The sequence below is a fragment of the Eleutherodactylus coqui genome, chromosome 6 (genome assembly GCF_035609145.1).
Source record: "Eleutherodactylus coqui strain aEleCoq1 chromosome 6, aEleCoq1.hap1, whole genome shotgun sequence".
In the NCBI taxonomy this organism is placed as follows: Eukaryota; Metazoa; Chordata; class Amphibia; order Anura; family Eleutherodactylidae; genus Eleutherodactylus; species Eleutherodactylus coqui.
The window spans coordinates 41903032-41915566 of record NC_089842.1 but is presented as its reverse complement, the minus strand read 5'-3'; the positions used below and the strand labels follow the sequence as shown (position 1 = coordinate 41915566).

The window sequence follows — 12535 nt, the reverse complement described above, 5'->3', positions numbered from 1 at the left end:
TAGAGCATTAGGGTGCTTTGTCAGGCACCAGAATATTCCGTAAAAAAATTGCGGAATATTCGGCACTAGAGATGAGCGAACGTACTCGTTTCGAGTAATTACTCGATCGAGTACCGCTATTTTTGAGTACTTCCGTACTCGGGTGAAAAGATTCGGGGGGCATCGGGGGGAGGCGTGGCGGCGCGGGGGGTAGCAGTGGGGAACGGGGGGGAGCCCTCTCTCCCTCTCCCCCCCACTCCCCGCTGCAACCCCCCACTCACCCACGGCGCCCCCTGAATCTTTTCGCCTGAGTACGGAAGTACTCGAAAATCGCGGCGCTCGGGCGAAAAAGGGGCGTAGCCGAGTATGCTCGCTCATCTCTATTCAGCACCAAATTCCTCACTGTTAAGGTGCGACTTTTGATACAAAATTGAAAATGATAGAACTCTATCTGCAATTCTGCATTAACCCTTTCCAATCCACTGTCTGACGTCTAAAGACATTATGATTTAAGGCTGTACAGCTCCAATATTGGAAGACGTCCGTCAGGGTTCTCTTACTATATATTGCCAGCCTCTCTGCTGTTGGAGCCTATCCAACATGTCACCTCATGCAGTACTGGCTTTAGCCAGCAGATAGCGCCGTTTTATAACGGCAGAAAAAGAGTAAGCCCCCTAGGAAAAGCAGGATACAAATTGGATTGGGAAGGGTTAAAATCCGCATTTAGCCGTATGGATTTTGGTGCGTAATTCTCTCAGGGCACTTTCACGCATAGCACAATATTCCACAATGCGCTGCGCAATATTTCACTGTCAAAATCTGCACCAAAATCCTCATCTCTAAATGTGGGTTTTGACATGGAATTGCCGGCAGATTTAAGCCATTTTCAAATCTGTGTCAAAATTTGCATGTTACACATATGCTTTTTGGTGTGGAATGTTCTGCACAGTGGAATATTCCACTGTCAAAACACGCACAAAAATATGAAAGTCTCAATGCAATTTTCACACAGAATTGCCAGAATTTTGCCATTTTACATCTAAAGGCCAAAATCCTGTAATGACCCAAAACCTCTCACAGGAGAGGTTGTGTCACAACTGTAGCCTGTTTAGACAATTATCTGTTATCTGATATGGTTTTATCGGCACTGATACATTGTAACAAACTATCAGGACAGGGAGAGATTGTGCCGATGATGTATTTAGCTCACAGAGGATTGTCTAGTTTGGATATATTATAATAAACCCACAACTTTGAGAAATAGTAGAAGGGTACTCAGCCTCTGGATGTTAAAAAGGATGCCCTATTCATTGTCAGCAAGCAGAGCTTTTGAAATTGATGAGGAATTTAAACACACGGGGGGTGGCTTGCAGGGAGGGTATGATTACATTACATCAGGCCATAGTTGGGGGTGCAGACGCGGCATGTGCCCTGTGTGAAATTACGTTGGAGGGCCAGGGTGCACTGGCCTGACCAAGTCGGAAGTTGGTGGATTGCTGTGGACCACGCCAAACACACACTTCACCTCTGCAAATAGCAAGCACCTGAGGGGCGAAATGGAGAGCACTATTACTACTGAAGGCCACATGGAGAGCATTATTACTACTGAAGGCCACATGGAGAGCACTATTACTACTAGGGGCCATATGGAGCACACTATTAGTACTGGAGACCACAATGGGGGCACTATTACTACTGGAGGCCACAATGGGGGCACTATTACTACTGGAGGCCACAATGGGGGCACTATTACTACTGGAGGCCACAATGGGGGCACTATTACTACTGGAGGCCACAATGGGAGCACTATTAATACTGGAGGCCACAATGGGAGCCCTATTAATACTGGAGGCCACAATGGGAGCACTATTACTACTGGAGGCCACAATGGGAGCCCTATTAATACTGGAGGCCACAATGGGAGCACTATTAGTACTGGATACCATAATAGTAGCACTATTAGTACTGGGGGTCACAAGAGGAGCACAATTATTACTACTGGGGACGACAAGGGGAGCACTATTACTGTGGGGGACCACAAGCAAAGTCCTATTACTGTGGGGTGCCACAATGGGAGCCTTACTACTGTGGGCGGGGACACAATGGGAGCACTATTACTGTAGGGGGCCATTATGGGAGCACTTTTATTACAAGGGGAGTGGTATTATTATTACTGTGACTTACAAAGGGAGCACTATTATTATTAAAGTGTGGTCACAAAAGGGGAGGGTGCACCAAACTGAACCTCTGCCACGGGTGCAAGAAAATCTATACATGTATACACCTTTGAGTTCTGTCTGTAAAAATTGTTCGTATGTGTCATTATTGTTTATCGACCATATAACTGAAAGTAACTGATGATTCTCTGTTATCAGCCACTGTCCATGAAACCAGCCACAAGGTCGATCTGTATAATGTTTGTTTAAGATAGCATTCAGGAAGTCAGCTCAGCCCACGCTCATAAACCTCTTCAGTGTTACCAAACCTGTGAACATGTTATTGCCTGCTCCAGCATCACTTTGTGTACATGCATTATATATGTGTGTGTATGTATGTATGTATACACACACATACATTTTATATATATGTATATATATATATATATATATATATATATATATACACACACACACACACACACACAAATTATAGTTGAGACGCAGCTTTTCTGATCTCCTGAATGCCTGATCTGGCCAGATATTCAGACTGCAGTGATTATAACTGGGACTATGTATGCTCTGCGGTCTGACTATAATATGGTGTAAAGAGGGGGGTTTGTTGTTCATCATAAAAGTTATGCTGCAATTTTAGTGTCTAATGTGCCTTTAAATAGTTGGAAGCACCATTATTGGTGGTGGAAGGCTTGCAGTCGTACAAAGATTAGAAGGAGGGCGTTACTGCTAAACAGAATTGCCCCTACGGATATCCCAGCTAGCTGCCAGCCCATTACAATCCCACCAGGACTCTACATTGTTTTCATCCAGCTTCCCAGACACATATAGGACTGAGTGCCCTTTTATACGGGCCGAGAAATCGTTTAGATTCCAGCGATCAGCGAGATTATCGTTCAGCCTAAATGCACTCACACCTGAACGACGAATGATAAACTCGTCCTTCGTACAGTCTCTGCAGTCTCAGCGGCAGCTTTTCATCTAGGAACGATTGCCCGTTTACTGTGAATGGCGGCCAGAACGATCCCCGCTCCGCCTCCATTCACTGGTGATCATCGTTCCAGTGTAAAAGCACAATAACAATCAGCGCTGGGGCAACTTATTGGCCATCCGCGTCCAACAGGGCGTCCCGTGTAAAAGTGCCTCAAGAACTTGATGGGACTCAGATTTCTATTTTGGGGGTTGCTTTTTCATTTATTTTAGGGGTCTGCGTTACCTCATGATTAATATATCGGATGTCCCTGGAAAATATGGTCGCCACCCAATCACATCCCAGGTTCAGGTCGATGTTCTGCGCCAGTTTTTCCAGGGTGGGCAGGTGATTTGCCTGGAAGTGATACGCCAGCGTCACATGTAACTGCTTTTTGTGCGGCTCCACTCGGACATCTGAAAGCAGACAAAATCCAGACAATCATCCCACATTATATTAACCCCATGCCTTCTATACGTTCCCAGCAAGAGTTAGCAACCTTTTAATGAAAAGGGGTCACATTTTTCAGAGGGTCCATCTCTGAACCCCCAATATCATAATTCTTTACTAGGACAGATATGTCAGAACGGATTGATAATCCAGATCCTCATAAAAAAAAGTCATAAGGCAGTTCTGTGCCGCTCTATCAAATGTCAGCTGTAAAGGAAAGCCATACATATGTCTGCTATGAGGTCTGGGGGGTTGGGGGACGATCACGTAATGATCCACACCGGCGAGGGCGATGCCCTCGCAATCCTTCTGAAATCCCCTGGAGGCGGAGAAGGAAATAGTCGCACATCACTCTGGGGGTTCCCTTCATCCGGCAGGGGATCGCGATGTCCTCCCACAGTTTTTGATGGGTTTTTTTTCACGCAGGAGTGAAAACATTGCAAATGAGAATGAAACCATTAAAAATCATTCATTTTATCATCATGCGTATTCACTCATTCACTTGTCTATTTTCTCGTCAGTGTGAAGGCGGCCTAAGGGGCCATTTAGACACATCGCTCAAAATTCGTTAGAACGATCAAAATTAAGCAATGGTTTTGCTTTTAAAGACGGACGTTTTAACGAAAATCGTTGGAAAATGGACGCAACGGCCGGGCCTTCCAGTCGTTAGATTATCGCTGTGTAGCATTTGCATTAAACGATAATTAAGCGATAACTGAGTGATAGTTTGTTTGAAGGCGTCTGCATTTAGTGAAGGAGAAAAAAAAAGAGCTTCTTTCTATCGGCTCTGACAATGGTGGCTGCGCTTATCCGGTCTTTATAGAAAACCTAGCAGTGACAGAAAGAAACTAGAGGTCTTCAATATAAAAGTTCAAAAAAGACGATCTATGTGAAGGAATTGTGAAAGTTATATGAAAAAAACTAGGTGGTACAAAGGATAGTATTGATGTCATTGGAATGTAAATAATCTCATGGTCATCCGTGTCAAAAATACGTGTATTTTTGTGTATTATTGACCTATTAGTGACCTAAAATCTAGTAACGAACCAAAACAAAAATAATCCGTTAATCCGAGACCCTCGCACGTGCGGTTAAAAAGGCAAATTCATTTTTCAACGGTCTTGGTTGCTGCTTGCGGGGTCCGTCACAACGGCACGGCCAATGGTGGAGCACTAGGTGGGCCTGTTAAAAATCGAAGCTTTGTCCTCCTGACAGCCAATCGCTCTGCCGTTAGCCGGCTGAATATACGCCTCGCCAAATGATTAAACACTCCCATCTAATCGCTGAACGGATGTCATGTAAATCAAACCAAAAGCGATCTGTCAAAATGATGGTTTTTAAGCCGACTGAAAGACAATGATGAACGAATAGGCAACGAAAAATGCACGATGGGCGCGCGCTTACACACAACGATTGGCGCTCAAAAGACGGCTTTAACCGCTTCAGAACCAGAGATTTTTTTTTTATCCTTGTTTTTTCATCCCCGCCTTCCAGGAACCATAACCGCATAAGGGCTTTTTTTGCAGGACAAGTAGTATTTTCTAATTGTACCATTTACTGTACCATATAATGTACAGAAAAACGTTTTTTAAAAGATGTCCTCTCTAAATTGTTTAAAGAAATGCAATTGCGCCATTTTTGGTGGGGTGGTAGTTATTACAGCCATTAGAAATGACATATGTTCTGTGGGTCAGTACAATACGGTGATCCCAAATGTATAGAGTTTTTTAAAAATGTTTTTTTCTATTTTTAAAAAAGTAAATACAACTATTTCTTAAACAAAAATTGCTTGAGACATGTAACTTTCTAAAACTTTTTCGTTGATTGGGCTGTATAAGGGCTCGTTTTTTGAGCTATAGTTTTTATTATTGCCATTGTGGGAAATGTATACATTTTGATCGCTTTTTAGGGCTTTTTAATAATGTATTATGCGCATGAATGGAGTCAATGGAAGCACGCTGATTCTCATGCTGCATTCACATTGTATACATTGTGTATAATCTACGTGTAAAAAAAGAACACAGCATGTTCTAGGTCTCCATGTATTACGTTCTCTATGGGCGCGTAATAGACGCTGTACATACGCAACGTCGCTAAGCGACAAAGCTGGAAATTTAAAAAAAAGAAGAAACAAGTCAGACGGCTCACACAGTATTTAACATCAGGGTCAAAAATTTTTGGGAGCCGCGATAATAATGAGGCCTCTTTCATACGGACGATAGCGATATCACTGCGAGAAAAATCGCCGCCATATTGCAGCTGTATTCCCACTATTTCTGTGCGATATTGCTGCGTTTTCTCATGGCGAAATCGGGATTTTTAGGCGCTCTTTTGCCAGGATTTCCGTGGGTGGGTTGAAATATAAGCCCTACCCTGAAAATAAGCCCTAGTTGCAATTTTAAAAAAACGAATTCATCACCTAACAGGTGCTGTCCACTCTTCTGATTCTGACGCTTTGCCGCACTTGTTTGCAGTCTCCAACTTTCGCTTCCTGGTTAGGGGGTTCATAAACCCCGCCTCCAGGGAAACATGGGCTACAAAGCATCGCAAATCGCGGCAATGTTCAGCATGCTGCAATTTCTTTTTCACGCAATGTAGCAGCCTACAAACCATCGCTAATGTGCAGGAACCCATCGGAAAGCATGGGCTTCACATGCATGCGACTTGTAGCACTGTCGCATGGCGAGAAAATTGCGCAATTTTGTCCCCCTTTTGTGAAAGCGGCCTAAATTGCGCAATTGTGGCATTCCATGTGGGATAAATATTGTGATATTTTAATAGTTCGGACTTTTACATATACAACTATTCAAAAACTGGAATTAGGGAGGTTGCCCTCTTGAGATCGTTGGGACAGGAAGAAGAGAGTTTGAAAGGCCACCCCCCACCATCATTCTCCAGCGGCTTCAAATTATCACAACGGGTACGTGGCCCAAACTTTTATTGCTGCTGAAAACAACATACTGTTAAGTTTACATTCACTATATGCAGTAGTTCATCAGGGTGGAGAAGTATGTGCTGCCATGATGGACTCATGGAAAAGGAATTAACGGTAAGAATAATTCCAGTTTTACCATAACGTCCATCCTGACAGCACATATGGAGGCAATACCAAATTACCACCGACACATCAGGGGGTTACCACAGCCTGGAGGACCTTCTGCCCAAAGGCCCGCTCCCTACCAGAGTGGAGATCCAAGCGATAGGGTTTAGAAAAGGTGTGGATGCTAGACCACGTTGCTGACTTACAAATTTGCTCTGTCAAGGCTTCACTGTGTTCAGCCTTCACAATGACCTCATAGAGTGGGCTCCTATCCCTTCGGGGACCGATAGATTTTTGGATTTATATACTTCCTGCATTGTTGTTTAAATCCATCTGGCAATGGTATCTTTAGATGCCGTTATTTTGACCCTGGAACTGAAGGAACAGGTTATCCGACTTCCTAAAGGTCTGCGAGACTTGTAAGTTAGGACTGCCTGTCTGACATCTAAATTATGTAGGCGCCGTTCTTTATCATTCCTGAAATTCTGACAAAAGGAGGGTAGAATTATTTCTTGTTCCATATGGAACTTGCACACTACTTTTGGAAGAAAAGAAGGATCTAGTCTCAAGACTATTCTATCATCCAGTATTTTTAAGTATGGTTCCCTACAAGATAAAGCTCGTAACTCGCCAATTCTTCTAGCAGTTGTAATGGCTGTTAAAAAAAAGCTATTAAATAGACAGGTTTTTGAGCAATACTGACAGTATAGGTTCGAATGGAGGTTTGCAGAGACTATCCAAGACCACATTAAGGTCCCAAGCAGGAATTGATTTCCTAACAAATGGTTTAAGCCTATCTGCTCCCTGTAAAAACCTGCGTATTCATCTGTTTTCGCTTAGTTGGACATCGAACACGGAATTAAGAGCCGCTACCTGCACCCAGATAGAAGACTGGACCCTAGGACAGAAGGTCCTACCTGAGGGGTAGTGCAATTGGCATATGTATTGTCAAGGAGGTCAACAACATAAACCAGTGTCTTTTTGGCAACGCTGGGGCGATGAAAATACTCCTGACCCGACAGTTCTTGATCTTCTGAAGGACCCGAGAAATCAATGAGAGGGGGGGAAAGGCATATGCCAGATCCATATCCCATTCCTGGGACAGAGCGTCCAACGCCAGAGGATTCTCCGTGGGGTTCAGGGAAAAGAATCTGCTGCATTTTGCATTTGTTTTGCCTGCAAATAGGTCTATTTGGGGGTATCGCCACTGAGACGTCAGGAAATAGAAGACGTATATGTTCAAAGACCATTCTCCTGTGTCCAGTTTCTCCCAACTCAGATAGTCTGTGACAATATTCTGGGAGCCTTTTAATTTCAATGATTTTTATTTAACTGTTGGTAAGTATCCACATTTACATTGTCAATAACATATTTCTAATCGGTACATATGGACATCTCTGTGCATCAAAACCTTATAATTTTTTTTTTTTTTTTTTTCTCTTTATTTTTAAACATATTTTGTGAACGTATGAAAGGGTAGGGAAGGTGGGGAGGGGGAGTTGACAGGGTTGGGGTGTATGGGTGGGTATCAGGCACAAAACAAATTTTGTGTTTCTTCAATTTGTGTTCGTTTATCTCTTGTTATCCAGGTTCTTCTTGGGTTAGTATCCTAGTTGCGTTTGATGCTGGTATGGCAGCAGTCCTTTTGTTATTCCGTCCAGCCAGGGTTTCCATGTCTCTCTGAAGTCATGCATTCTGTCTTGTTTAATCGCATACAGTTTTTCAAACGAACAGTGCTCAGTTACCATGTCGATAAGTTTATTTAAGGTGGGGATTTTTGTGGATTTCCACTCTCTGACTAACAATAGTTTGACACTAAGGAGTATATGTGCTATCAACTTTCTGTTATGGGGAGGCGTTTTTTCTAGTTCTAATAGTAGTATGGTTGTCTGTGGTCCAAGAGAGGATCTCAATCCTAGAAGTCGGTTAATCATTGCTAGTACTGACTGCCATAACGGCTGTATATGTGGGCATTCCCATAGTAAGTGTAGTAGGGATCCAGCTTTTCCGCATCCTCTCCAGCAAAGTTCCGACGCATTCGGAAAGAGTGATGCTAGTTTCAGCGGAGAGTAGTACCATCTCGTCAGTACCTTCTGATGGACCTCTAGAAGTCTGGAGCTCACTGTACTTTTGTAAGTTCTTCTACATGTTTTGGCCCAATATTCCATATCATAGGATATCTTCAAGTCTCTTTCCCAGTTAAGTATGTGTATTTTTTTTTGTTTGTTCATGTCCCCCTTCGCTTCTCCATTTAGCACCTCATACCAGGTTTTTAGTCTCGTTTTTGGGATTTCTCTGGCAAACAGGAATTTGTATAATTGTGTGGGTAATGATAGTGTTGGGACTTTATTGTCCGTCAGGTAGCTTTTGATTTGTCTGTATTGAAACAGGTTCTCTCTATTTAAGTTCCTCTCTGTGCATAATCTATCGAAGGGTATCAACTTGCTGTTCTCTTGTATATCTGCTATTAGTTCTATTCCTTTTTTTTTCCAGTCAGTAAGCGACAGGTTTGGGATTAGGAGTTCTAATGTGTCAATAGGAAGAGGTATTTGGCTTCTTGGTTGGTGGGTCTTGGAGATTTTTAACGTGTGTCTCCATGTTTCAATTGAAATTCTGATTGCTGAATGTTTTGGGGTTCTTATTGTTGGGTCTATTGCACTTGCGAGTAGTAATGTACCCAAATTTCTACCTCCCCCTAGGTGTTTTTCTATTTCTGGCCAACTCGTGTTGTTTTGGGGCTGGCACCATGATCTCAGCTGCTGGAGAATTGTTGCTCTGTGATAGGCTGTAAGGTTGGGAACTCCCATCCCCCCCCTATCTCTTGAAGAGTATAATATTGCCGCCGCTACTCTTGGTTTTTTGTTTTGCCATATAAATGCCATCATTTGTTTTTGAAGGCTTTTGATTATTTTTTGGGGGAGGGGGTAAATCATAGTCCTAAAAATGTAAAGGACTTTTGGAAGTGCCATCATCTTATACAAAGTATCCTTCCCAACCATGATGGTTCTATTTTTTCAAATCTTTCCAGATCAGATTGGAGCGACTTAAGTAATGAGTTGATATTTATTTGAGGGGTGTCATTTAAAGGGGTAGTTAGTTTTAGACCTAGGTATGGGATCTGTTTGTCTTCCCAGGAGAAGGGGAATTCTTTTTTAATTATTTCTTTGAGAGTTTTGGGTATTCCCACTCCCAGTAGTTGGGACTTATGTGAATTAATTTTATAGTATGAGACTTGTCCGAATTTGTTAATGATTTTTATTATTGCCCTAAGTGAAGGTAGTGGGTTAGACATGAGTAGTGCGACATCGTCCGCAAAAAGGCCGATTTTATGTTGGCGAAATGGCAGTGGGATTCCTTTTATTTCTGGGTCTGTTCTAATTGTTTCTGCGAACGGTTCCATTGTCAGAATGAACAACAGGGGTGACAATGGGCATCCCTGGCGGGTGCCGTTTGATATTTGGAATGGAGTTGAAAGTGTTCCGTTTATTAATACTCTAGCGGATGGGACTGTATATAATGCCTGTATGGCCCCTAATATTTCTCCTGTGAATCCAAATTTTTTAAGGACCGAGAAGGCGTACTCCCAATGGATCCTGTCGAACGCCTTCTCCGCATCCAGGGTTAGGAGCAGAGAAGGCGTTCGCATCTCCGTCATCTTCTCCATCAGACCCAATATTCTCCTCGTCCCATCTGATGCCTGCCGGCCCTGGGTGAACCCCACCTGATCACTATGCACTAATTCTGGGATGATATCTTTCAGTCTTTGTGCCAGGATTTTTGAGTAGATTTTTATGTCACTATTCAGTAGTGAAATTGGTCTAAAATTTGTCGGAGAGGAGGGGTCTTTACCAGGTTTGGGAATCGCCACTATCGTAGCCTGGAGCATTTCTGCAGGCAGGGTTCCTGTTTTTTTTATTTCGTTGAATATTTTTGTAAGGCTTTTAATTAGCTCTATTTTATAGGTCTGATAGTACTCGTTAGAGTACCCATCCGGCCCTGGTGCTTTATCCTTTTTTAGATCGCTAATCGTCTTTAGAATTTCTTGTTCTGTTATTGGGGCATTCAACTTGTCTAATTGTTCCTTATTTATGGTTGGGAGGTTGATGTTATCTAGGAATTCCCCAATGCTGTCTTTGTTAGGCTGGGTTACTGTCGGGTCGTCTTTCAAGTTGTAGAGTTTGGCGTAGAATTTTTTAAAAATCTCTGCTATGTCTTTTGGGTTATGTGTTTTGTTTTCAGATCCTATTTCTTTTATGTATGGAATTCTTGCTTTGATTCTTGCTTGTTTGACTCTGCGTGCCATATAGCTAGTGAACTTGTTATTTTCTGTGTAGTAAGTTGTTTTATATGTTCTGATCTGTTTTTCATGTTGTAACAGTAGGAGGTCTCTTAGTTGTTGTCTAGTGCTGAGGAGTTTTTTATGTAGCATGTCCGTCGGTGTTTTTTGAATTTCTGTTTCTAGGTCTTTTAGTTGTGTAAGTAGATTGTCAAGGTTTTTTGTTTTTTCCTTTTTGTAGCGGGAGCCTTGCTGGATTAATATGCCCCTGATGACTGTCTTGTGTGCATTCCATAATACAAATGGGCTGGTTTCGGGGAGGTCATTAAATGTAAAATATTCCTTAATGGCTTCAGATATTTGTTTTTTGTACGGGTCAGCCTTCATCAGAAACAGGTTGTTTCTCCATATTTTTGGAGTGTTTGCTGACTGTGATAAGCTCATGGTTAGGAAAACCGGAGCGTGGTCCGACCAAGAGGTTATCCCAATTGAGGCATCTTTTACCTTTGGTAGTAGGAAGAAGTCCACCAGGATCATATCGATCCTGGTGAAGGTTCTGTGCCTAGAGGAGTAAAATGTATATTCCCTGGCATTTGCGTTGATGCATCTAAATGAATCATACATTTCTTCCTTTAGTAGCCAAGGTGCCAACGTGGGCGATGCCATTCTTTTGTTATTGGTGTCAATACCTCTATCATGGATCAGGTTAAAATCACCACATAACAAAAGCTGACCCTTTTTGATTTTGTTAATTTTCCTCATCAGCCTGTTAAGGAAGTGTATCTGAGCACTGTTCGGTACATATACATTTACAAGTGTTACCAGCATATCATTCAATTGACAGATCAGTATTACATATCTACCATTCACGTCCGATATTGACTCGATCAGTTTGAAGTCCACAGAGTCCTTAATCGCAATTAGTACTCCTGCCTTCTTCTTTTCCGTACAAGACATGTAAACTTCAGGGAATTTTGGATGTGAGAATTTTGGATGTTTTTCTTTTATGAAGTGTGTCTCTTGCAGACAAATAATATCCGCCCCCTCGGCTAATGCATCCCTCCAGAGAGACGACCTTTTGTGTGGGGAGTTGAGTCCCTTTACATTATATGACATTATCTTCACCTTCATGATGGCGGGATGTTTAGATGCTTTGTAATCCTAGAGTCTGGATCTCCTAAATTATCATTCTCGTTTAGTGGTTTCTCTATTCGTTCTGTTTTGTTGTTTTCCTTTTGGTTTAGCTTTACTTCTTCTATTGCACTGTGCCTTTGAGGTGGGTGGAGGTAATCGGGTAAAAACTGATCCCCTAACCAGGCGGGGAGAAGAACAAAAAACAAAATCAAAGTGAGAGATTCTCTCTTTCGGCTTTCAGGCGTCTTCAGAGAGAGCATCACTTGTTGTTGGGGGGAAATAAAGTCCAGCCTGTGCGAGTGTCCAGGCCCTATTTTAACCTGTAATTGGATTTCGTAGAGGGTTCTTAGTTTCTTTCTGTGTTTTTTTTTTTTTTTTTTTGTTGTCAGGGAGCGAGGGGAGGGGGGGCTCGTCGGCTGGTCTGTAGTTTTGCTTATTTAAGGTATCACCTTCAGTCATTGGCTATTTCATTCCATTCTGGGTCGAGACGTCTCGGGGCGTTGGGTCTTTCTGTA

At 42.5% G+C, this 12535-nt stretch overlaps 1 protein-coding gene across 3 annotated transcripts in view; it reads right to left on the bottom strand.

Annotated features, from left to right (window-relative positions):
* The window catches only part of UBASH3B (ubiquitin associated and SH3 domain containing B), a 136582-nt gene that overhangs the window by 24091 nt on the left and 99956 nt on the right, over positions 1 to 12535 (bottom strand). For all 3 annotated transcript variants that reach the window (XM_066606681.1, XM_066606679.1, XM_066606680.1), the window contains exon 5: positions 3367 to 3536. In XM_066606681.1, the coding sequence (XP_066462778.1) occupies positions 3367 to 3536 (170 nt within the window). The remainder of the gene's footprint in view (positions 1 to 3366; positions 3537 to 12535) is intronic.